The sequence below is a fragment of the Heteronotia binoei genome, chromosome 6 (genome assembly GCF_032191835.1).
Source record: "Heteronotia binoei isolate CCM8104 ecotype False Entrance Well chromosome 6, APGP_CSIRO_Hbin_v1, whole genome shotgun sequence".
NCBI classification, from domain to species: Eukaryota; Metazoa; Chordata; class Lepidosauria; order Squamata; family Gekkonidae; genus Heteronotia; species Heteronotia binoei.
The window spans coordinates 75,329,095-75,356,423 of record NC_083228.1 but is presented as its reverse complement, the minus strand read 5'-3'; the positions used below and the strand labels follow the sequence as shown (position 1 = coordinate 75,356,423).

The 27,329-nt window shown below is 41.7% G+C and overlaps 1 protein-coding gene across 3 annotated transcripts in view; it reads left to right on the top strand.

Moving 5' to 3' along the window:
* Positions 1-27,329, top strand: part of SUFU (SUFU negative regulator of hedgehog signaling) — a 119,971-nt gene that overhangs the window by 49,969 nt on the left and 42,673 nt on the right. For 2 of the 3 annotated variants that reach the window (XM_060241766.1, XM_060241769.1), the window contains exons 6-10: positions 2,924-2,996; positions 4,780-4,936; positions 7,494-7,605; positions 22,849-22,983; positions 24,639-24,777. In XM_060241766.1, the coding sequence (XP_060097749.1) occupies positions 2,924-2,996; positions 4,780-4,936; positions 7,494-7,605; positions 22,849-22,983; positions 24,639-24,777 (616 nt within the window). The remainder of the gene's footprint in view (positions 1-2,923; positions 2,997-4,779; positions 4,937-7,493; positions 7,606-22,848; positions 22,984-24,638; positions 24,778-27,329) is intronic. The other variant, XM_060241767.1, reaches the window with a different exon arrangement.

Sequence of the window (27,329 nt, the reverse complement as noted above, 5' to 3'; positions counted from 1 at the left end):
CACACGAGTGGGAACTTCAGTGGCGATTCCTACAGCCAGTCTTCCAGCTCTGGGGATACCCACAGCTGGATGCTTTTGCCACGGCAGACAACAAGAAGTGCCCCATGTTCTGCTCCAGAGGGGGTGCAGACCCCGCATCCCTGGGGGACGGGCTCCTCATCCCGTGGGAGGGCCGCTTCCTCTATCTGTTCCCTCCTCTCCCTCTGCTGACCAGGGTAATAAACAAGTTAGCGAGGGAGAGGCCACGCTGTATCCTGGTGACCCCCTGGTGGCCCCGCCAGAACTGGTTCGCCTCCCTACTGACCCTGTCGCGGGGAAACTTCTACCACTTCCCAGCGGAACCAGACCTCCTGTCGTCCCAACGGGGGCTGGTGCTTCACCACAACGTGCCATACCTGAAACTGACAGCGTGGCACATAGATCCTTAGAGTTCTCGGGTAGGGTCCAGGAGGTCCTGTTAAATAGCAGGAAGCCCTCCACCAGAGCATCCTATGACAGGAAGTGGAAGAGGTTCTCGGACTTCTTGGCTGGCCGGCCACTCGCACCTAGGGAGGCAGGCCTGCCGGCAGTCTTTGACTTTTTGGTGTCCCTAGTAGACGCAGGCCTGGTGTTTTCCTCCATTAAGGTCTACCTGGCAGCCATTTCTGCTTTTCACGAACCTGTGGGCGGGTACTCTGTCTTCGCCCACCCCCAGTCCAAGCAGTTCATGAAGGGGCTATTTAGGCTGCATCCACCATCCAAGCCCCCCACCTCGCCGTGGGATTTGTCACTAGTCCTAGACAGACTAACCAGGCGTCCCTTCGAACCCATGGCCTCATGCCCCCTGCAGCTTCTGTCCTGGAAGACTGCTTTCTTAGTGGCCATCACCTCCGCGCGCCGCGTGGGGGAACTCACGGTGATGCGTTGTGACTACCCCTCCCTAGCCTTTAGAGAGTCTGGCGTCTCCCTGGCCCCTGATATCAACTTCCTCCCTAAGGTGCCCTCCCAATTCCACCTCAATTTGGAAGTGTGGCTGCCCGCCTTTTTCCCGAACCCCTCCTCGGACGAGGAGCGGAGGCTACACTCCCTAGACGTTAGGCGTGCCCTGCTTTTTTACCTAAGCCGATCTAGGTCCTTTCGCAGGGACCAGCAGTTATTCGTTTCATACACTGCGCCCAGACTGGGTGACAAGATTTCTTCACAGAGATTCTCGAAGTGGTTGACAGAGACCATCAAGCTCTGCTACCTCCTAGCGAAGAGGCCACTGCCTGGTCCTGTGCGTGGCCACTCCACACGAGCGATGGCGACATCGGTGGCGTTCCTGAAGGGCGTGTCTTTGGCTGATGTCTGCAAAGCTGCTACCTGGTCTTCCCCGCATGCTTTCATGAAGCACTATGCGTTGGACGTGCATGCTCAGCAGAGAACCCGGTTGGGGACTGCGGTGCTACAATCTGTCGTCTCCGGTTGACCGTCTTCCCACCTCCAGGTATGCCTTGCTTGCTAATCTCCCACAAGTGTGATGCACAGAGACCACGAAGAAGATAGACAGGTTGCTTACCTGTAACTGTAGATCTTCGAGTGGTCATCTGTGCATTCACACTACCCACCCTCCTTCCCCACTGCTGACGGTCTCCCTTCCTTAGGGGCTTTCAGCGGTCAAGAAGGAACTGGTGGGATTCCCGCGGTGGCGCCGTTGGGCGTGCGCAGTGGGACGCCGGCGCATGCCCAGTGGCGCCGTCCGCGGAAATCTTTCCCGGGCTTTCTTACAGATACCGATCGGGGACCAGCGCAGGCGCAGTATCCCACAAGTGTGAATGCACAGATGACCACTCGAAGATCTACAGTTACAGGTAAGCAACCTGTCTTTCTCCCAGTCTGTGACATGTAAATGTGTTCACAGTTTATTTTATCTTGGCCAAAATAGCCTTGAAGTTATTTCATTAAAAATAATAATCAGTGACATATAGGTAATTAAGTAACTCGTGCCAAAAAACTCAGATAAAATTCAATAACAATGCTTACTGGCCATTATACCCAAGGAATCCTGTCATAAGAGGCAGTTAGACTACATGACTTTTGAGGATAGTTCTAATTCTCTGTGCTGTAATATGAAGAGCCTTTGCTAATCGTACTCTGTTCAGTTAAAACTGAGGCACCATATACTAATTCTACAAATATTTTACCTTGCCCAGGCAAGGGTACTAAAGTTCCATTTATTTATTTATTATTAAAATAACTTACAATCCTGGGCCAAAGGAGGCTAAGTTAAAAACAACTAGGGAGCAGGCCTTCTCGATAATGGCACCCCATTGGTGGAACCAGCTGCCAGAGGAGGTGCGGGCCCTGCGGGATTTTAACCAGTTCCGTAGGGCTTGTAAAACTGCCCTCTTTCAACTAGCCTTTTAAGTTGAACTTAGCAGTAACATCAAGCCATCTTTATATATACGGAGTTTGTAGCACCGTTAAGTTTTACTGGATTTTAGACTATTTATGTAATTTAATTAATGTATGAACAGTTTTATATTATTATTGTTTGATTTTATTGTTGTTGTATCATGTCCTGTAAGCCGCCCTGAGCCTGCATTGGTGGGGAGGGCGGGGTATAAATAAATTATTATTATTAATAATAATAATCCACATTTCTCTCCAATGAGGAGACCCAAAGTGGCCACATAATTCTCCGCTCCTCACAACATTTCTATGAGGTAGCCTAGGCTGAGAATATATGATTGGCCTAAACTCAGTTTAAGCCAGTCATCTGAACGTGGTTCTTCCAGATCCTAATCTGGCATTCTAACCATTGTACCACACTCCTAGCCCCAACTCTTTTTCTTTCTAATTTTTATCGGAAACCTAAAACTATCTTGGCAATGGTTGTATGTCGCTTATTTTCTCAGGCTTATAAGGTCGCTTATTTTCTCAGGGTTTTGTTTTGTGTTTATAGAGCAGGAGGCCCATGGTTAATAACAGACATGCGGCGTGGAGAGACCATATTTGAGATTGATCCACACTTGCAAGTATGTGTTCAGCTACTCAGTTGGGTTTTTTTACTAACCTGAGATTGTCTCTTTGTCACACCAGACATAATGGCTCTTTTCTCCATTCTTTTTTTCAGCAAAGAAAAATACTTGGAATTGGTCTGTCATTGCTTACAGAGCACAAATACCGTGATGGGGAGTGTAATCTGTAGCATTGAATGCCCGTATAAACATTGCATGAGCTTTTTTGGGGCATGGAGGAGCTAGACCACAAGCCTCTTGTGAATGATTAGATTGGAGGGAGGGGAGTAACACCCCCTTTTCCCTCTGCCAGATCTCTTCCTAGTTAATATGTACACTAGCTTTGGTTGCTGGGGAAGTCCTGGCAGATGTAGCTAGGTGGAGATGTAAAATTTCTGGAAATCTTGAAGATGGGCAGACGGTGGGAACAACTGTGTGTTCTGCATTTTGAGGGGGGGGGAATTGAATTTGGAAGGGTAAATAGAATCTTTCCTAATCTTTTTGATGAGGTAGCTACGTAAAATGCATTATTTATAACTTAGTTACCATATAAAGTTGTACTATTTGTCATATTTATGGAATTTAAAGTAGAAGAGTCTTCATTTTCTATGAGAGAAATTGCAAGTATACCCAGTATGTGAAAAAAAGAGTTGCCGTTTGCTGCACCTTGTCCTACCATTGCACACAAATTAATTTTGGCCATCCAGGAGGTAGGAAAAAATAAAATTTGAAAGTAGAAAATAAATTATGTAGTAAACAAATGGAAGTGTATTATTTGGACAGAAGCATTCTCACACAATCACAGTAGGTGGGACTACTGGCATATTTAGATATTTTGTTAAATGTCACAATATTGAAAACACTGAACTCTCAAAGAATAAATTATCATTAAACATACTATAATATATTAACTGTTGCCAAAATAACAAGAAGAGTTATTGAAAACATTGTATATGTCAACAGCATACATAAGAATTATTTTCTAATGCTGCAGACTGTCTTATATAAAAATTCCCTACAAGGTTTTACTCAAAATGTTTAGTCTTTCAGTCATTCAAAAGGGGATTTCCCCCCACCTGGTACTCCTTCAAATTTCCCATCAAAATAGCTGAAAGAAGTTTTCAGACCTTTTCATGCTACATGTTGCATGATTTTCCAATCAGAAAAAATTAAGCAACTTGACTGACTAAACAGGCTAGCTTGCATGTATGTGCGTTTGTATGTGAAAAGAAACCTGGATAGAAAGAATGCACTTTTATTCTCCTTGTAAATATTAAACTGCTGCAGCTGTTCCTCCTTTCACAAAAAGCTGAGGTTTAGTTTAACAGTGTCCTCTGCTGGTGACTGTTGAAGCTGAGAAAACCAGTTACTTTTCCTATATGTAGATAATGTGATGTACAAATACAACATATGGTTTAAACACATTCAGGTTAAACATACCATGGATATGTAGTTCATTATTTTTACCACACAGCCAGGGCTGAGCACTCTGCAAAAAAGGAAGAACTCTAGTGTTTGATAATAAGTAAAACAAGTTAAAATAATAAATTAAATAAATCTTGATCTAGCTATTTGTAATGTCTAAATTGAAAACAGCTGTAGCTCATGCAGTGCACAGCAATGGCTGTTTTTCATATTTCATGCCTTAGTACTGTGACTCAAGTGCTGATTGTTAATAAAAGATAGAAAATGAACTATCAGACTTAGTACTTCATGCTGCAAGACATAGTTCTTCCTGCATTGGTAGAAATGGAGATCATGACATTCTCAAAGGCTTGGTTGTTTCTTGGATCTTTTTAAGCAGGACAGAGTTGATAAAGGAATTGAGACAGATGGCTCAAACTTGAGCGGTGTCAGCGCTAAATGTGCCTGGGATGATCTCAGCCGGCCTCCAGAGGATGATGAAGATAGTAGAAGTATCTGTATTGGCACACATCCCCGACGACTGTCTGGGAAAGGTAAGAGGGACTAGCCATGCCATACAAGCTTTTTCCCCTTGATCATTCAGAGCTAAAGTTACTCAACAGTAGAACTGTCCCATCAAGGCAGGTTGTCAGTTGTAGTGTTTTATAACTTTTGAGTATGGACAACCAACAGCTCCAAATGTTTTTTTTAATTTACTTACTGACTTTATTTAAAAAGTGTACGGCATGTACTTCATCTGCAAAGGCCTGCTTGAGGCAGCTCACAAAGTTAAAAAAGTACAATAAAATAATAAAAACAACATATGAAGCATCAGTAATCAAACAAACCTCAAAGACAAATATAGGCTTAAAAACAACATTCAGATTAATACTGTATTACCAAAACAATTCTCAGGCTAAATATAGCCTTCTTTTTTACCCAAAAGGTTGAATAACTCCAGATAATACTGAAAGTAGAAGGACACACATTTCCCCATAAGCATCTTGTATATAATAATAATAGGGATGGACACAGTCCAAGAAATCCCAGTTCAGCTCACGAACCAAACCCAAACCAGTTTGCAGACCAGTTCAAATGAGAAATGCCCCCCCTGGGGCCTTGAGGCTCCAAACTTGCAGGGGATCTCCAGCTGACTCTCCTCCTCTTCACAAGACTGGTGAAGACAGTGCTTTTCCATGAGAAGTTGTGGTCCAGTTCAGGAGTGTACAAAACTGAGCCTGGGTGAGCTAGAGGCACCCACTTTGCAGAGATGTCCCTCCATATGTCCAACAAGTTACATGTGGGTTGGATTTGGAGAGTCTGAGTTACAGACCCCCAAGAAAGGGCCCCCCAAGAAGGTGTTTTTTTGAGAGATGTTTGACATGAGTTCATGAGTGCATAGACCAGACCACTCTGCATCTGACTGAAAATGTATTCACTGGGGAATCAGAGTCCCAACAGCACCAGATTCTGACCCAGCAGGGGACCAATGAGGAAATGCACTATCACAACCAAGGGGAGTTGAAGTGTAAAGTTGGGCCCTTGGTTGAGAAGCCCACTATTGGGGTCTGCTTGCCTGGCTGTGACAGATGGACAAGGTGATATCAGGGCCATGACAACACCTGACACCTCCCCAGCAAAGGACAGGCACAGAAAACTCACTCCAAACCAACGGAAAGTGAAATGTAAATATGGTCCCTCATTTGAAGAAGAAGAAGAAGAAGATATTGGATTTATATCCCGCCCTCCACTCCAAAGAGTCTCAGAGCGGCTCACAATCTCCTTTACCTTCCTCCCCCACAACAGACACCCTGTGAGGTGGGTGGGGCTGGAGAGGGCTCTCACAGCAGCTGCCCTTTCAAGGACAACTTCTGCCAGAGCTATGGTGGACCCACGGCCATGCTAGCAGGTGCAAGTGGAGGAGTGGGGAATCAAACCCGGTTCTCCCAGATAAGAGTCTGCACACTTAACCACTACACCAAACTGGTGTAGACAAGCAGGAGGTCCACCTGCGTGCAGCAGACAGGTGGGATTCTGAGGCTGCCTCAATTTGGAAACAGCTTGCAACCTTCCAACATTTTATCACAGGCCCCAGCATTCCATGGCAGCTAGGTTGTTATTGTCTCCCATGGCAGCTGGTTTGTGGTTGCTCCCATACCTCAATATTGTTGTAGACACAACAATATTGAGGACCCACTGCTATGCAAAAGTACATTTTGTTGGAAGGGATACTTAAAGATCTGGCATGACCTTGGGTCAGCCATAGCTCTGGCAGAGGTTGTCCTTGAAAGGGCAGCTGTTGTGAGAGTCCTCTCAGCCCCACCCACCTCACAAGGTGTTTGTTGTGGGGGAGGGAGATAAAGGAGATTGTGAGCCACTCTGAGACTCTTGAGTGGAGGGCAGAATATAAATCCAATGTCATCGTCTTCTTCTTCTGAATTATGTAGTGCTGTCTGATAGCATTTCTGTGCTATTTGGATATAACAGTAGTCTGGATGAAAAACCACATAAACTGGCTATGTAAGGTTGTTTCATTCTACCCAGAGGATACAGAAAGCACTGGATTTATACAGGCACCAATGGATGAAATTTGCTTAAATAATATTAATACCCCATCAGGTTTCTGTAGCAATTCTATGAAGGTTAAATTCCTCTCAGGTTTCTGTAGCAATTCTATGAAGGTTAAATTCCTCTAAGGAGATCCTTCTTGTTTTAGTATAGTATATAGGATAATTAATTAACACTCATGCCCCCCACCCCATTTGTCCCCATATTGCGGAGAGGGCGGGATATAAGTCGAACGTAATAAATTAAAAATAAATAAATAATAAATATTTCCTGTTTAGAGGTTGCTTTTTTAGTTGGCAAGCAGTAAAATACAGCTTAATGGCTTGTATGGTTAACTGTGATTAGTGCTTGCCAGCCAAATCAGCAACTATGGTTTGAAGCAGACTTCTGGTTTGGGGGACAAGTGGTATTCGTAGTTGTTTAATTTGACCATCATGGTATGATTAGTATTAAAAAGAAAATTGAGAAGGGAAAAAGCACACACTATGAGGATGCTGTCATGTGAAAAGAGCACAACTCTGCTTTGTATTGATGTCATTTCAGATACAGAACAAATCCGAGAGACTCTGCGAAGGGGTCTTGAGATTAACAGCAAGCCTGTTCTGCCACCAATTAGTACTCAGAGACAGAATGGTCTGAACAATGATAGAGCACCGTAAGTTTTGTCTTGGTCTTTGTCTGAATGCTTCAGTTTCCCTTTACCAACATGGTACAAGGACAGGGCTCTGATTTGGCTTAAGGTTATAGTAGAAGAAGAAAGTTTCCAAGGGCAGTCGTGTTGGTCTGCTCTGCTCTCTAATCAAGCTAATTACAGTAGGCAACTGTGTCTTTGCTTCCTTTACAAACATTCTGTAAATATACATGTCCATAAGTCAGTGCTTTGTGTGATACAGAATGAGTTGGTGCTCATGCAATTCCTCATTCAAAACTAACAGGAGCCTGTTTAACAACAACAACAACAAAATTTTATTTGTATCCCGCCCTCCCCGCCGGAGCAGGCTCAGGGCGGCTAACAACACAGTTTAGGTTTAGTTATACAGAAATAGATAAAAGTACATTTAAACATTATAAACATTTTAATTAAAATTCTACGTAGGCTTTAAAAGTTGATTAAATTACAATTAATAAGTGCTAATGCTGTGTTTGCTGTTTATGTTTATGATGGCGGTTTCCTTAGCAATTTCCGTTTTCATCAGCGAAGGCCAGTCGGAAGAGGAAGGTCTTGCAGGCCCTGCGGAACTGTTCAAGGTCCTGCAGGGCCCGCATTTCCTCTGGAAGTTGGTTCCATAGGCTCGGGGCTATAGAGGAGAAGGCCCGGTTACGGGTACTTTGCAGCTTCACCTCTCTCGGTCCGGGGATAGTCAGCAAGTTTTTCCCGGCTGACCTCAGTGCTCTCTGGGGTTCATGTGGGGGAGAGACGGTCCCTAAGGACCGTTGTCCTATGAGTTGTTGTCTTATGAGACACCAAGAGCATTCTTGTGGATGTCATAAGTGGTGTTCTCCTCTAAGAATAGCAAGATCTGAGGCATGTTGAAGTAAAATGATGTTCCATTTCAAAACAGCCAGAAGAGGTTCTAGCATATCTGGTAAGGAAGTGTGTTTATGTCAAGTGAGTTTGGTGACTTGGGAACTTTAAGAGCTTAGTTAGCTAATGGGAACTAAAAATAATATGTTGGACTGTGAGAGAGCCTTTGAACCAGTTGACATTTATTAGTAGCTGTGAACAACACGGTTTTGTAAATGTATTTGAACAAGAAAGGGGATGTGGCATCCCATGGGCAAATGACTTGTAATATGTAAGCAGAAAAGAAAATGTGCATCATAGTTCAGCTTGTGCAATCAGCAGCACAAGCAACTCATGGTGATTTAATATAATTTTTAATGATACAATGGAGCAAATTTTTAATGTGTACAATGGAGCAAAGGAATGTATAACATTATTTCTGTAGTTTTATTTTTTTTTAAATTGCATCAATAATACCTTGGGCTGTATCTTGCATGCATGGAAAAGATAGAAGGGATACGGTTCTTTCAATTACTGCAAGCAGGCAAAGAATAATTTCAGCTTCCACTTGCGCAAGAACTGTTGCACTTGCATAAATCTTCCATAGCATTCAGGCCTCTGTTTGGAGATCATGGTATGGTGGGTTTGTTGGCTCCCCAAAGGAGAGCCAGTTTGGTGTAGTGGTTAAGTGCATGGACTCTTATCTGGGAAAATCAGATTTGATTCCCCACTCCTCCACTTGCACCTGTTGCAATGGCCTTGGGTTAGCCATAGCTCTCGCAGAGCTGTCCTTCTGTGAGAGAGCTCTCAGTCCCACCTACCTCACAGGGTGATCAACAATTCTGGGTCATGCAGAAAGTAAAAATAGTCCTTATTTTCAGCTTGGACCATAGTCTGGATTTTACAGATGGCAAGAAATGCCATCTCTTCCCAAATGCTGCTTTGCAGACAGTGGAGACGGTACATGAACTATTGTCTCCCTTGTCTCTTCCCACACTATGCAAAATCTGAGGCATCCCCTGTTTCTTTCATATGAAACTAATGCCTGATAGATATTTTAGAAAGGCAATTTTGTGGTTTTGCTTTTGTTTTAGAGCACCTCAGTATAGACCTTCATTTAAGAGGTAGAAGGAGAAGTCATTAAATGGACAGACTCTTCCTTGTAAACCATCTTTCTCACTTCCTGTTTGTAAAGCCTGAAGAAAATAGAGCTACTTAGTGTAACATTTTTCTTTGAATTAAAACTGTGTGCCATCTACCTATCTTCCTCTCTAGGAAGATAATTGACTTGTATTGTCTTGAGTCTCCTTAGAAGTAAAAAGAAATTTAATGAGAAGTCACTATCCTCTTGTCTTGGGCCTCTGGGCAAGAAAACAGGAATAAACTATAGAAGGGCAATCCCATATATGTGATATTCATAGAAACAGTAGCGCCCAGAGAACAGTTAGCAAGGAAGAACGATTTTTTCATCCTTAAATGAAGTGGTCTTAGATCGCCCTCTATTGCTTAATAAGTAAATAGCAGTGTAGTCTTCTTTGGCTTGATGACAAATTGAGTGCATTTATACTGGGGGCTTCAGATGTTCAAACAGAAGACCTTTTTGCCATGTGTCTCTTGTTGTTTCTTATTGCTTTAATAATGGCCATTGCTTTAATAATGGGATCAAAATATATGTTAAAGACTCAGGCTTTGTGCTTCACTTCCTGCTGCTAGGAATAGGGATTAGTTCCCTGTTCCAGTGCCAAAAGAGCTCCTGTATGCATATGAGCATCTAGGCAAAAATTAGTTATGTCTTTGGACAGATCTTCAAGACTGTGATTAGATAATGGACTATAGAGAGGGTGATATTCTTTACCAGATATATTAGATGGTAATCATGAAAACATGCAGGGAAGTGTGATTTTAATGGAGTAATAAAAATGATCTAATTGAGGACTATAAATTACAACTAATTAAAAAAATGAGTGAGTGATTCCATCTCCATGTTTCTACATGGGCATTCCCTCTGTTCAATCAGGCTACCTAAGAATCTTCCGAATAATTTGTTAAGGGAAGGAGCATTGTGTCAAGCCAAGAAGAAAAGTCTTTGATAAGTAGGAATTGTTGAAAATTTCATATAATCTGGAAGCATTGGAAAAGAAGTAGTACTCAGACCTCAAAAAGAGGGTGCCCGTTTCCTTTTTGAATTGCTGCATAACTCAAGATTATCCCTTTGTTCTAAGCACCTAGCAATTATCTTATTCATAGCAAAGGAAGTTCTGAAAGAAAATTACAGTAAGAAATACACAAATATGAGAGTTGTCTACTAATTTTGTCCAGGAGGACACAAAAAGGATCAAGTTCAGTCCATTTTAGAAGGTCAGGAAGAAAATCCAGGTCTAGCAAATAAAAGCTAAATTTTATCACAGCCTTCCATACCATCAAAGAGATGTCAGTAAGGCCAGCTTCTAAATACAAGCTGGAGTTTCAAATGCAATTAAGTGCTTGAAAGATGGCACAGAGAAATTTTGACTGTAAAGATTCAATTTTGGAAGTAAAAGTGGGACACCATAATGGAGCCCTGTAGAGCAGAAAAGATCCAACTTTTTGTTTGTAGACTTCTGGAGCAAAAGGTACAAATTGCCCTCCAGAATGATAAAATCTCATGATTGCTAGATGTACTTTGGTGGACTCGAGGAGAGGGATTAGTTTCCACTGCTCCTTCTCCTGTATCTGAGGTGAGTAGGAAATCTCTCCTTGTATTCTATTACCCACTATGGATAGAAAGCAACTAGTCCTCTATGTTTCCTCCTGCGATTTAACAACAGGGATTCATACAGTGGTCACTTCAGGCTTGTCTGCTACAACTTGCTCTATGCAGGCCTGACCTTAACGTTGACCCAGAAACTTCAGCAGGTACAAAATGCAGTGGTGTGCCTACTGACTGGGTCATCTGTGCAGACGCATCTTCAGTTGATGCTGTGCCATCCACATTGGTTGCCAGTTGAGTACCAAGTTAGGTTTAAGGTTATTGTGTTAACCTTTAAGGTCCTGTGCAGCCAGGGATCAACATAACCGCAGGACTGCCTCTCCCTGTATGTTCCCCAAAGAACTCTGCGCTCTTCGGAACAGCACCAGTTGGGAGATATATATCTTGCTTCATCTAGGGCCAAGGCCTTTTGAGCCCTGGCCTGATGGAGCATGCTCCCAATTAAGGGCCCTGCAGGTTCTGTTGCAATTTCTCAGACCCTGCAAAATGGAACTGTTCCACCAGACCTTTGGTCGAGGCAATGGATGTCAAACAATTTCAATCTCCCCTGCCTCAGGCCTTAAGCCTAATTTGCTTATGTGCCACTTAAATCCACTGGACAGTGGATCTATTCTCAAATGATCCACCACCCTCCCTGGCATAAGTGAAGTGGTCACTGGAATGGATGCCAATTACTGAGCTGCCAATAGGTTTTAAATTGGGTTTTCTAATTTTGAATTGGTTAATGTTATTTTAATGCTGTAATCTTTTATAGAATTTATTTATTATTGTATGAACTGATGTAAGCTACTCTAAGCCTGCTTGTGGGGTAGTGCGGGGGAAAAAATCTCTAAATACATAAATACAAACTGAGGGAAAATCTAGCCTTTGAGGAACAGAAGTGGGTGGGGTCTGTCATAGCATGTTAATCTATACAATATTTGTCTAGGCAGATCTTGTTCTTGGCCTTTCTTGGATTGTAGAGGTTCTCATGTTCATAGGGTAATAGTAGGGATCTACTTTTAAGCAAGAGTAACAACCAAAATGAGATCAGCTCTTTCCACTGCGCAATATATGCATTTGCTGGCTATCTACCCATAGTGGGTAGTAGAGTACAGGGAAAGATTTCCTACTCACCTTGGATACAGGAGAAGCAGCAGTAGAAACTAATCCCTCTTGGCAGAATCAAGACACAAAAGGAAGTACTTATTTCTAACAAGGAGTTGGATAGGACGATAGATCAGTTATTGACAATAAGCTGTAATAGCCAAATGGGATCTTTAGGCACAGAGACAGAATGCATTTGACTGTGAGCAGGTGTGGGTTATTGTCTCTGGGCTGCATTTGTGGACTTCCCTGTATCATATTGCATTTAATAGACTGTTGATCTGATATAGCATGTCTACTCTTAAGTTCATATGAACAAATTAGTCTGAATTTTTAAAAATGGGTTGAGTCAAGCAGAACTTGGGTGCAGGGAACGTGGATCTTTCCTTTCCACCAAGCAGTCCTTTATGACCCTGGGAAAGTTGATTCCTGGCATTGCTGTGCTGGATGGATGACTTGGTTTGGCCCAGCGTATACAAAATGTTTTTGCTGTCCTTGAATAAGACGGTTGGTGCTGCTTCTGGTATAGCTAGTCACTGAAGGCACTGTCTATGGACATGTTTTCCAGACTTGGTTTTTGACACTGAATATATATACGTTCTTGTAAAGGATATGCCTAGCTAACATGCAAGTAATGCGACCTGTTCACACAGAATGAAGCAAATTCTTTCAAATTCTAGGTGTTGGGAAGTCATGTCCACGATTAATGACAGATAAGAGGCTTTGAGATTGAATATGATTGGGTATTTCAGGTCCAGGATGGTCCTTGGTTTTGCTTTTTTCTTCGGTTATGGTGGAAGATAGCGTAAACATCTGCTTTGCTCCCTGGCAAAAATTCTATCACCATATCTCTTTGAGAAACCAGAATGAATCCTACCTGGTATGTTTCATGAAGGCAGTTGCTTTGGCCAGGCTCTGAAGACCCTCGCTCATTCTCCTGTCACTGGGACAAATTATTGCCAGAAGCTTCTGGGTCCAGTTAACTATGATTTCGTTTTTAAAAGGAGGTCTGCCCCCAGTGAAGTGAACAGAGGGAAGCACAGGGTCTGGCAAAACAAATGTTAAGTTCTCTGGCAAAACAAATGTTAAGTTAATAACAAGCAAAAGAGAATTTGAGAAGCCAAATGCTAAAAGCATCAAGACAGACAATAAGCATTAAAAATATATCTTGAGTAGTTAGCCAGCCAGAGTGGCAGTTGGGCCTTAGGATGGGGGAGCTGAAAGATAAGCTAAATGAATTCTTTGCATCTGTATTCACTATGGAACATGCTGGGCATGTGCCCAGGGCAGAGTAACTATTTTTAGCAGTGGAGCCTCAAGAACTGAGTCAAATTGAGATGACGAGAGATGAAATTCTTAGACCTATTGGGAAAATGAAAAATCATTCAGTCCCCAGGCCCTGATGGCATATACCCAAGAGTTCTTAGGGAACTCAAGTGTGCAGTTATTCTATTAACCAGTACTTGTAACTTGCCATTGGAATCAGTCATTATAAGCAGATGTTATACTAATTTTTTAAAAAGGGTCTAAAGGAAAACAAGGAAATAACTTGCTTGCTAGTCTAACATTTGTCCCAGGCAAAATATTAGAAACTGTAATCAATGATAGAATTATTAGGCACAGAGAGGAACAAAGCCTTCTGATAGGTACTCACAGAAGAGTACACAAGCAGGAAACCTGCAATGCCTCCAGCCTAGCTAAAACTGCTGAGATTCAATAGTAAGAAGGACAAGATTTTTGCTCAGTAAACCTCTGATACTGACCTCCAGATTGAAAAAAGAACCTCATAATAGTAGCTAAATGAGCTTTCATTCATTCCAAAACATGATTAAGATGAGTATACCAGGTTTTGGAAGTTGTAAAATGAAATCGAATAGAATAAAATGAACAGACTTGCTCAATCAGATACCCTTTAATTATCCAAGATTGTCTTACTTTTCTATATATATGTACTTTTAGAAAATCTTTGATTTATTGTAATTAATCAACAACTGGTCATCCTGGAAAAGAGTCACCATAGCACAAAGTGTATAATTCAACCCTACTTTTGTACAAAATAACACAGCATCATCTGCATACACTGTGCAGATGTGCAGCTGCTGTTGCATGTGCCTTGGTCACATCTGGATTGGATTATGTGATAGAGCTGACCTCAAAAAGCATAACTGCAGTTGATGCAGAGTGCAGCAACTAAGTTGTTGAGACTTTCTGTCTGTATAATACTTAACGTTGTACTATCTTCCATGGCTTGCTGTTTGTTTCCAAATCCAATTCAGAATTTTGCTTTTGTACTTGAACAGGATACTTTAAGGATTGCCTTCTCCTGTATGAACCTTTTCATAAACTCAGGTCATCAGGGTAGGCGCTGTAGTATGTCCGCTTGCCATCTGAAGTGTGGAGAGTACACAAAATAGGACCTTTTTAGCTGTTGTACCAAGGCTCTGAAACACTGTATTGGGAGAGTTGTCAGGCTAGCTGCCTGCCTGCCTTTAGATGCCAGCAAGAGGTGGTTGTTTTGTGTTCTTCTTGTTCAGTTACCCATGTGTTTGTTTTTTATTTGGTTTCTTGCTGCTTTTATGCAATCCACTTTGAGGAGGGTCCATTCATGGTAATGTAAAAGTGAAATAGAAATGCTTTAATAAACATTTTAATATTAAAGTTTTTTAAAATCAATTTTTGCATTTCTGGTTGTTGCACTGCACGTGTGCTGCATTCTGAGGATGCGCCTGCACATGTTTGGGACTTTAGATGCCTCTTTAAAAAGCCATCAGAACAAGGGGACTGGAGGCAGCAGGGGAAGGGGAAGGGGGGAAGTATTGTGTACACATATTGCATTCCTAAAGTAAGTCTTCCCCCCCCAGCTTCATTGTTTTTTGTTGTTGTTGTTATTTACCTTATTTTCTCCAGCAGGATAAATGCTAGCTTTAGGGGTGATTTTTAGATCTTAAAAATGGCACCAGCAGAGGGACATTAAACACATATGCCCCATGGCTGTTTCAAAATAAAATTTAAATATTCTGTACCTCATCTGTTCTGTTTTGTTTGTTGAATTTTACTGTTTTGTTTGTTGAATTTTTCATGCAGTGAGCACTGTACAGAGGAAATTATAATAATTTTGCAAATTACAAAAGGACTGCATATGTGGGTTGGCATCTCTACCATCAACCAACCCCTGAGTCCAGGGACAGGTTTTTCTGCCCCTTCTTTGGATGGAAAAAATCTGAAACATAGACTGACTATCACTTTGTAGGGATCAGGAGACAACTATACACACAGCTGAAATTCTGACTTGGATTTTAGGGGCTATAAATTGCTTGGAGAGAATATCTTGGCTAGAAAATGGTGTGAATGACTAAATGAAAATGCAAGATGGACAAAATTAGAAGACAATATGATAGTTGGGTGAGGTGAAGGAGATCAAGGTAGAACTGATGCTAATCTCTTACTAACTGTGGTGCCATTTTGATGTAGTTACCTATCCCATTTATCTGTTCACTCCTGAAATCATAAAATCAGTATAAGAAATACTGTTTAAGTGGTAATCCCAGGGAATGTGGTTCTTTTGGTTAAACATTGAACAACAAGAGCAGGTAGAATCCTTCCAGGAACCATAAGGATTGATAATAATTGTCATCAAGAGAAGCAGATTGCAGCCATCCATCTTTAATGTGGCAGGAGGACCAAAAGTGGCTGCAGGTTTGTGCATGTGGCCAGGACAGTCTTTGATTTGTCACTTCCTCAGGCCTCTTACCTAGTGAAAGGCTGCAGTTTGTGGCTGCTTCAGGTGAGCAGTTTGCCTAGTCCAACTGCACAAACTCAGTGTTGGAATAGAATATGGCTATGGCTAACTGTGCTGTTGCTCATCTCAATTCACAAGATTTAGAATCCAATTCAGGCTGCTGTTAAGGAAAGAAGATGGGGGAAGAAATAGTTGAAAGTCGGCAAAAGTCACCTTGGTAACTGCTGCATTACACTCGCTCAGAATGAAGAGACTTCAAACATGACTACAAACAGCTTTAAAGAAACAAAAAGAATTTAATCATCTAAAGAATTAATCTGACAACTGCCCACACTTACACCTCCCACAATCCTTCAATCACTTGGGAATGAGCTTTAATCTTAGATTTCCCTCCAGTTCCATAAAATGCTAGATGTGCAATCTTCAAACTGGGGCATTTCCAGCACACTGTTCTCATTCAAATGCTCTCCCTCTCCTAACACAGCAGCCTTGACTTTTGTCAGTTGCTTGTTTCTTTCTTTTTTTTCCCTAGATGCAAAACTGAGAATCATGAATTATTTGTGTTGGGCATTCAGTCTGGTAGAGATGTTTGCAATATTTTATATTCTAGTTAGCGTTATCTTACCTATGAAAACATGTCACCTTTTGCTGAATGTATCTGATTAAGGGAAAGTTTTAAAAAAGGCAACATGAGTAGCTGTAAACATGAAGATCCAAATACTAGAATCAGAAGCCTTACTAAGCTTTCCTTTAAAGCTACAATTTGCAGGCAGAAAGAAGGTACAGTAATTAGTTGTATGTTTCATAAAAGCCAAGAATTCCATAACTCCCTCATTTGGGTTGTCTTTTCCAACCACTTGGCATGGATTTTCATTCATGCTAAAAGAATGTGAAAATCTCCTACATACTTTATTCAGCTTAGTGCAGTTTATTGAAAATCTGATGTGTGGATGGCCCTGCCAGTACCTTTCCATTTTGAGAGTTGGCAAAAAAAAAAAAAAGGAGAAAGGAGAAGACTTCTGTTTGATGGAGAGCACTAAGGTTCCTGGGTCACACAGTGCAGTGAAAATCCTGTTGCCGGAGCCAGGAGGTCTTGGCCATCCAAGGGAGTTGGTTCCTGGGCTTTTACAGAATCTAACCTGGATAAGGAGTTTTCAGGATGTGGTTCAGGGCAGAGGTACAGAATCCTAGAATATTGTAGGAGAGATTTGCAACAGGAAATTGGAGCCACAGCAAGCTCCACAAAAGGCTTGTGGAGTTTATAAGGCACACAGAAATGATGATCAGAGGACAAACTGTGTCAGGAAAATAGTTCTATGAGGTACAGTCAGGCTGTTCTTGGAATGTATTGTCTGAAGACAACCTCTTCTGCTTGTTTTTATATGTATTTCTGGGAGGTAAGATAACTCAGAGTAATCAAAACAGACTCAGCTGTATCTCAGTCTAGGAGCAGCCATTCTTACACTACTTGGCAAAATGATGTGCAAAGCATAAGTGTCTTTAGGCCCATTTATATCTCTTAAACCAATCACATTTTTCTGTTTGTGGATTCATGTACTGTGTATTCTAACTATTTTGGTCTCTGTTCAGAGAAAATAGACAGAATCACTATTTTGAATACATTCAGAATAAACATAAGGGTATGCTTATAGTTGTAGGCCACAATCCAGTGTGTCAAGACATGTTTATGTTGATACTATGGCAACTGAATTGTTGCCAAAAACATGTACTGTCTGCTGATGCTGCAAATGTATCTGCATATTGTTGTCACCTTATACCACGAACCTGTAGGGAATCAGGGACTATAGCATCTCTGTTCTTGACAGAATGGCATTTCCATTATCAGACACTGTTCTTACATGTCCATCAGAACTCAGACTTCGTTGGGAATGTTGGAGGGGGGGCTATTCAAGAATCTTGGCCAGATTTTGCCTTACCCAGTTCCCTCATAAAAATAGTAATGGGTCTTCTTGAAGGTTAAAGAGCTAGAGGCTCGCTGTAATATGAACACTATTTTATCTTATATCCTGCTATTCTCCCTGGGACCCAAAGCAGCTTTTGATGTCATTCTTTTCCCTGTATTTTTCCTCACAACAACTTTGTGAAGTAGGTTAGGCTGAGAGATTGAGACAAGCTCAGGATCTCCTGGTGAGCTTCCATGAGTGTGGGGATTTGAACTGGGATGCCCTGAGTCCTATGATGATGCTGTTAGCTACTATGATATGTTAGCTCTCAGAATATTGTAATAAAAATTGTGTAACATCTTCCATTCTCAGCAAAATTATTTAATTTGCTTCGGAGGAGGGCAGTGGAGAATAACTATGTAGCATCATTCATGTATGCATATAGCAGTTCCCTCTGGGGTTGCTTTGGTGCCAAGTGAAACAAAGCAGCAAATTCAGCTAAATAACTCTGTCTATAAATGGATTGTTTTCAATGTGTCTGGAACTCTAGTAATGAATTAGATTTCTCTTGCCAGTGGATCCCATGTAAGACATATTGGAGACTCTGTCTTTCTTAAAGATTGAAGCCCAGTGGTAAGAGTTTTGAAACATGTCTAGTATACTCCTGTAATACTTGTTAGAATAACTTACAGCTGCTGCTACTACTGCTTTTATAATAAGGTAGACTCACATATGTTACTGCAGTTGGAAAAACCTAGCACATAGACTTGGGTCGTTTTCGCACTTACCTTATTCCGGAGCGACGTCCCTCTTCACCGCGCAGCGTCTGCGCGGATTTCGCACTACTTGCTCCGCAGAACCCGGAAGTCCCGCGGCTTTTGCGTCGCAAATGTAAACCGCCAAAAAACAGTTTACATTTGCGACGCAAAAGCCGCGGGACTTCTGGGTTCTGCGGAGCAAGTAGTGCGAAATCCGCGCAGACGCTGCACAGTGAAGAGGGACGTCACTCCGGAATAAGGTAAGTGCAAAAACGACCTTGGATTCCGTTGCTGTTTTAACTGTTATAGTCTGTTAATTACAGACTATAAACAGACTGTCTTCAGTGCCCCTGTAAAATTTGATGTAGTTCTACCAAAGTTTCTTTTCTTTTAGAAGTTAATATAAAATAGTTGATAAGTGTATATGGATAATAAAAAGCTTAGTTTAAATACTAGTTGGCCTTTAATAATTTGATTATTTCAGCATAGCAAAATGCATTCTTCAGTGTGCTGTATACTGAGTTTTTCAAGGCTGCATTTACCCAAATCAACTGTGTCTTATCTAGACTGAATATGTGAGGAGTAAAAAACTTCTACATTTGGAATGTGATATTTTTTGAGGAAGATCAACCTAAGTTGTCCTATGACCCAGATAACAATGGTTCTGATATGAATGACTGAAATCCAGACTGTGAGTCACAGATGGCTTCTAAATGTAGCTTCCTTCCATTTGTCTTTCCTTAAACCTCCACAAACTATGCACCTGGCCAGTGTTGCTATAGATTAAATTGTGCCTTCCATCCTTCCGAGGTCAGTAAAATGAGTACCCAACTTGCAGGGGAGAAAGTGTAGATGACTGGGGAAGGCAATGGCAAACAACCCCATAAAAAAATCTGCCATGAAAATGTTGTGAAAGCAACGTTACCCCAGAGTCGAAAACAACTGGTGCTTGCACAAGGAACTACCTTTACTTAAAACCAATGGATCATTTTGAAGCAGAGACCAATCTGTATTCATTGTAGAATTATCCCTCCTGCTTATATATTAAGTCTTCCTATTAATTAAGAATGATAACCTCTCCTTTTTTCTCTCCTTTTTTTCTTTCTGTTTTAAATTTAAAGAATTATCCTTGCTGCCATATAAGACCACCAAAAGTATCTAACAATCAAGCATAAAACAAATGTAACAAACCCAGCAGTAAAACCATAACAAAAAGTGGTTTTAATTATTAAAAGCACAAATAAACAAGATTGACTTCACATTGTATATGAAAGATGTTCTAGAAGAGTAGTCTGACTTTGGAGACAGTTCTATAGGTGGTTCTCTCTGGTAACTATCCCCTAATTGTTGATAATGAGGTCACTCAGGGGCTTCTGATACAGATCTTAATTGGTGGACAGTTTCCCTTCAATGAAACTGGGCTCTTGGAGTTTCTACCTTTGTTAAAGAGGTAGACTTCGATTAAGGTTGACATGAAATTTGAAGACTGGAGTGGTTTTTACCTGTTTGCACTTCTGAAACATATGAATCTGTCATATACTGGGTTAGCCTGTTGGTCTACCTAGCCTGGTATTGCTTATTTGGATAGATAATGACTGTCCAGGTTCATGGGCTGAGAAAGGATCTCAGATAACAGGTGTTGGTAAAGACCTTTAACTGAAATGCCTGGGATTGAAATTAGTATATGCAGAATTTTAGTTGGTCTTAAGAGTTCTACATAGCATTTTATATATTACAGAGAGGCACCCAGACCTACCAATAATAGCTTAGTAAGAATTTCCTACTGCCATTGCCTGTGTGCACATGTTTGGATCTGTAATGTGTGTGTTGAAATGCACACTAGTTTGTCCTTAACTTCATAGAGGGAGACACTAAGGCAACATCAACATATGTTTTGAGCTCATCTGACTCAAGAACTTTTCACATTCATCCCAGGCTTCTATGAGGATAAAACTGAATGAGAGGGTGTCTTTAGGAAGATACTTTGAACATCCCAAGTCTTAGTCTTTCACTATGAATATGCAGTTGTATGTGCACTTACGTCATCCCATTGAACACAGTGGGATTTACCTGTTACATCTAGGCTGTGTGAAAAGGTGTCCCAGGTGATTTGCAAGTACATAGCACCTACTGCATGGAATATGCAGAGGGTAACTAGAAGCAAAATATTTTAGCTCTGCTTTCCACTGAATTGCATCAGAACTCTGTAACACTTCTTAAGAACGTAAGAGAAGTCATGTTGAATCAGGCCAGTGGCCCATTCAGTTCAGCACTCTGTGTCACACAGTGGCTAAAAAAACCAAGTGTCATTAGGAGGTCTACCAGTGAGGCCAGGACACTAGAAGCCCTCTCACTGTGCCCCCCATATTAGTTGCTGGATGCAACTGGGCAACAGAAGAGAGAATGGATGAGTGGGAAGCAGAAGTAAGATGTCAAGAAAAGGGAATGCAGAGGGCAATAAAAAAGCAACAGACAGAGGCAAGAGTGTGAGAAGCAGAAGTGGAGAATCATCTTGATTTTGAAAAAAATATTCTTTAAAAAGCTACATTCTGTTGCAGGCAGTGGCATGTAAGTGATATTGATGCTCTATTTATTAATATTGGGATCCAGTGGTGGGTCTCAAAGTTGCTATGGTCCAGATAAGTGGTCCCTGAAACCAAACCTGTTTAATATTAAACTTGGTTTAATATTTACCAGTTTACCCTGAGAATGTGCTGTGCATGTTTAAAATGGTACACAAATAACTTTTTCAAAAACAAATGCTGAAACTGTTTCCATGTCTTCTATAAGGTGTATGTGAATTGCCCAGAACATAAACTGTATGAGAGTATTCCAGTGTAGGCATGATGAAGCTCCTCAGCCTTAAAGACAGATGGTAATGAAGGGAGTGACAACATTTGTAAAAAAAAAAAAGTCTTCATTTGGATCCTTGAAAGTGGAGATGAAATTATCAGCTTAGATTGTACGGCCAGTGCTTCCAGCATTCTATAATCTGCATAATAGTGAAATCATCCTTGAAAGTTGGTATATATGAAACCTTCATATATTAACTACAATGCTGATGCCATGTCTGCCTCAGAGTCCAGGGGCTGAGAGTAGTTTGCATCTTTATTTTCATCCATTGCCCTATAGTTTTCTGACTTCTCAATAGGCAGGAGGGATGCCTGACATGGCTTTCCATGTATATTTGTAGTCACTGTAATATAAAGACATATAGTCATATTCATATATATCTATATCAATGTCTATATAGATATATAGAGAGATATATAATAAAGTCATAAAGTCTTCATTGTTAGATTCAAAATTCATTGATAATAAATATAGAATTTTAACTTCCATGTTTTAATATGGACTGGGGGAAAAACCCTTCATTTTGAGGAGAGAGAGAATTTGTCAGTTATATTCCTGGTTTGTTTGAGAATCCAGCCAGTTGGGTATCATCAGATACAAAGGCTTGAGGACAGCAAAGGAGGCCTGGAACTGATTAACCTGACCTTAGTCCAACCACTTAAAGCCCTAGGTAGAGCCATTTTAGTTTTTAGTAAAAATAGCCCTCATGAAATTGTTCATTTTAACACTGAAATCTAACTTTCAGTTTCTCAGATTGCTTATGGTCTTGGTGTCTTGCTTCTGCCCCTTTAAGAATCGTCAGTTCATTCCATGTTGTTGTTTATAGATATAATCTCAGTATGAACCAGAATCAATCAAATACAAAATCCTGGCACAATAAGTTAGAGAGCATAGTGCACAGTGAGCATGGCTGCACACCAACCAGGTTTCCCTGCCCTTATTGCAAAATATGCTGCTGTCTTTTTAGGAGAGCTTTGTTTTTTTTCTTAGCATCTTTAACCCATAGCATCTTACTGAGCTGATATAAAAAGGGGAATAAGCAGGGCTTTTTATTTTTAGCAGGAACCACACAGGAATGCAATTTGAGCTGGCTTGGCATTAGAAGGTGTGACCTAATATGCAAATGAGTTCTTGGTAGACGTTTTCTACAAAAAAAGCCGTGTGTGAAACAATGGTAGTATTAGGAGGTGTGGCCTAATATGCAAATGAGATCCTGCTGTTTTTTGTTTGTTTGTTTTTTGTTTTGTTTTTTTAAAAAGCCATATGTGTCCTAAGTGCATATCTGGTTTCCCCCCCCCCCCTTAGGAGTCGCAAGGACAGCTTAGAAAGTGAGAGCTCAGCTACAATTATTCCTCATGAGTTGATTCGCACAAGGCAACTCGAAAGTGTACACCTGAAATTCAACCAGGAATCTGGAGCATTAATTCCACTGTGTTTAAGGTGAGAGAAATTTCTGTTCTCCTCTAAGGGCTCAAGTATTGGAGCTGTGCCTTTTGGAAGCTGTTTTTGGGTTATCATTTTCAAACTTTAAAAGGCTAAAATTAATATATTTAACAAGTCATTTATCCATGTGACATTCACTTGTGAATGTATGCACTAACACATGAAGTGCTGCATGAGTGGATATATGCACAATTAGTATATAAAACTAAGCTTAGAGTGTTGCAGACTTAATGTGGTCTGCATCTAGAAGATGTTGCTTAGCATCCTATAAAAATGCTCTGGCAGTACTTGTATTGCGGTTCACTATAGGGAAACCAGGAAAATTGAGGTTTGTGAAGTTCATGGTTTCTGTCATGTAAATACCTTCTGAGTTCATTGAAAGTTGTGCTGGAACTTGCGAAAACCAATTAAAGTGATCCCTTTAAATGATTTTTGCAAACCACAGCATGGTTTGGAGAAGGCATTTAAAGAGACTGCAGTCTCTTTAAATGCCTTCTCCAAGCCATGGCACCAGTATGCTTCCCAACACAAACCTCCCAAAGCCATCTGGGGTGGGATGGTATTAATCAAGGTTTGTGAGCTATGAACCAGGCCCTGTTTGAGACAAATTTTGATTCATAATTTAGTTTGTGCCCATTGCTAGTTCACTATATAACAAAAATGAACAGCATTGGCAGACATCCTCCTGTCTTCACAGGTGTCTGGGTATACACAGTGTCTCTAAATCAACCTTGCATCACATCTCTGAACCTTTAATTGTGAAAATGCTACACTCATCTCCCATTCCATTCATCAAAATATCATTGCTTGTGTTAACTGTTTATAATTCTGAAAGGGAAAGAGAAAATTGCCCTATAACCCCTGAAAATATTTTCTTCTGTACATATCAGCTTGATTTGATACAGGAATATACATAGTGTAAGGTAAAGTGTGGTGTTGAGTCACAACTGCATCATGGCAGCCCTAAAAGTTCTGCCTCATGGAGTTTTCAAGGCAATAGGTGAGTAGAGGTGGTTTGCTATTGCCTTTCTCTGCATATTTATTTGTTTGTTTGATTGATTGAATTTCCAACCTGCCCACCTACAGCAGAGCTCAGGGTGGGTTATAATAGTGTAGCAGCCCCTGTCTTCCTTGGTGGTCTCCATCCAAGTACTGACAAGGGCTGACGCTGCTTAGCTTCCAAGCTCTGACAAAAGAAGGCTAGTCTGGCTTTGTAGTGCTGCTACATACTAATGGAGTACCATATATTAGAATTACTTGATGTTATATCTGATACTTACTGAAGAATAGTAAGAAGTAGAGCACAGATGTGGAATACAGATTAGCTGTCACTTAGATCCTCTTTACAGTGACTTTCAGTAGTGTGGGAGTTGCTTCCCCATGATGCACATTAGAATAGCTGTTGTTAGTATTAGCACAGTCAGTTGCAAGAATATTTTCCACCCAATCAGGAATTAAGTCACATGTAACTCTAGTCATGTTAAGTCCATCCACCCACATTTTTCTTTTACAGCAGATAAACTTAAGAGTGGCCCCTGTAAGTGCTGTGGGCTTTGAGAAATGTAGTCCCTTTGAAATGGCTGAGAACCAGGTGGGAAAGACTGTGTGGAACTATAAATTGTATGCAGATGTGCTTGTATTTACTCTCCTAGGGGCAGACTGTTGCATGGACGGCACTTTACATACAAAAGTATTACAGGGGATACAGCAATTACTTTTGTATCAACGGGAGTTGAAGGGGCCTTTGCTACAGAAGAGCATCCCTATGCAGCACATGGACCGTGGCTACAAGTAAGAGGCCCTCTCCTTCTGCAGCCACTCTTTCCTTTTCTGGGTCTTCACAAAAAAATAAGTTTTTATTGGTTTTTGCCATATTATGTTTAGGTCAGAGAATCTATTGTGTTTTTTCCAGTCCTTTGAATTGTTCAGAGAGAAGAATGTTTAAAAGTAATAGCAGCTTCTCATATTCTGTTCTGTGTAAACAGCAGTCTTCTCTCCCAGAATTCCTGAACATTTTTTTAAAACATTGCATCCTCTTAATTCCTTTTCTCACCACTGCAATGCAGCTACCTATGTAGTCTCAGCTGCTTTTAAATGTTCACTGTAATTTAGGAGATGAGATTGCAATACTTGAACCCATTCAGACTTAAAAGGCAAACGAGTAGAAGCAGAAATATTGCAAAATAATCAGAACTTTAAGAATTCCTGGTCTTTGAGGAAAGAGTTTTGGAATCATCTTGAGGTATTTTTGTTCAGGAACTCCTAGTTCATCTTCAGTCTTCTGTGCAGTCTCACATTGGGACTGCGCTTGCACAGACCAGCCATTGGAGGCTCTTTTACGGCTGCTCTGGTATTTCTTTAACCCACCAAGGGGACCTCTCCTCTGCAGAGCTCATCGAAGTCCGTCTTCCTGCCTAACAGTCATGTGCTCTTCCAGGAGGAACTTTTGCTTTCCCTTAGTCCTTTCCTCGCCGCTGGGTTGTGAGTACATGTTCCCTTCAGTTCTGGTTGTTGTGAGTTTTCTTGAAGTTTTCTTTGCTTCCTAGGGACTCTCCTGTCTTTGAGAAATGTCATAGAAAGCCAAATCAAAAATGACCCGTTCAGATAAACACCTTCTTTGCCTTTTCTGCTTGGGTGAGGCCCATAATACAGCCATGTGCAAAATTTGTCTCCAGTTTACCCCAAAAGCCTGCTCAGATTGAGCAGTGCATTTAAAGGTGAGTTGAAGGGAGAAAGCACTCTCTTGCTGTAATAGCCCAGCAGCAAAAACATCTATCCCAGCAGAGCAGAGTCGATCCTTGCCTTCAAAATCACCCGTTAGAACTGACCAACTGGTGAGCCTGCCATCAAGTGTCTCAGTTCCGTCAGTTCCAGGGACAGAACCAAAGTGTTGGGTCCAATTGCCTGCCTGTTCATCTGAGCGCTGCACATCAGAACCCTTGCATAAGAAAGCACATTCCAAATCCAAACATAAGGAAAAGCATCATTCCAGTTCCAAGATGCCCCCAGAAATAGATTAACTCCAGCCAAAACTGTCTTTGGTTCTAATGGAATGTAGGGAAGTCCCCACCATGCACTTTCTCCACATGCCTCTCCACATTCTTTCTCATAGAACCTGGCCAGGGCACATTGGTCGACTATCAGAACCATCCTCCACAGCACAGTTCTATGCCTCTGCTTCCTTGGCAAGTTTACCCTTATTATTTTCTTTCTCCTAGACCTCAAGAATGGAGTGACTGGCAAAGGCAAAAAGCACCTCCAGAACCAAGAAACCTCTTTTCATGGAACTGTGATGCTGTGGGTCTGCCAATTTGGTAGCCTCCGTTTTGAGGCATTAGAGTTCTGAGGAAGGGCTAACTCCCCTTCTGGTACAGGCTCAGACTTACCATCAGACTCTTCCCCTGATGACACTGTAGGGCAGGGGTCCCCAACCCCCAGTACGTGGACCGGTCCCGGTCCATGGCCTGTTAGCAACCAGGTCGTGAGTTGTATAATTATTACATTATATATTACAATGTTGTAATAATAATATGATGACATTGAACATAAGAGAAACCATGTTGGATCAGGCCAGTGGCCCATCCAGTCCAACACTCTGTGTCACACAGTGGCCAAATATATATACACACACACACATACACATACTGTGGCTAATAGCCACTGATGGACCTCTGCTCCATATTTTTATCCAGTCCCCTCTTGAAGCTGGCTATGCTTGCAGCCACCACCACCTCCTGTGGCAGTGAATTCCACATGTTAATTGTCACGGCTGGGGCCGGGTCAGGCAAAGTCCAGAGGCAGTCCGAGGTCTGTAGCCAGTAAGCAGGAGGGTCCGAGGCGCCAAATCCGAATCACTGTAGAAGTATCGTAGGTCTGAGGTCCAGAAGCCGAGGTCAGGGAGTCCAGAAGTCCAAAGCCAAAGTCAGGGAGTCAGGAACCAAAGTCAAGCCGGAGTGGATGCTAGAATGTCAGGGAGATGACTAGTTGCTTCCACAAAGCTTCCTCCCAAAGCCCACAGCTATATAGCCCTCTGCTGGCTGTTGCCCGTTTGGGCTAATTGCTGGCTCAGGGAGGCAGCCAGGATCCTGTTACCACTCAAGCATCCTTGCTCTTAGAAGGGCCAGAATCCTCTCAGAACTCAGGGCTCAGGGAGCGTCTTGCTTGTGAGCGTGCCGCCCTCCTCCGATCCCTGAGGTCCTGCCGGAGGCGGTCACGCACACGAGCCACCCGAGAGGGCGAGGCAGGGGGGCTGGGATCTTCTCCAGCAGGAGGCAGGGGCACTGGTGCAGGTGGCAGGGGCACAGTTTCCTCATCAGACTCAACTTCCTCTGAAGGGTCCCCAG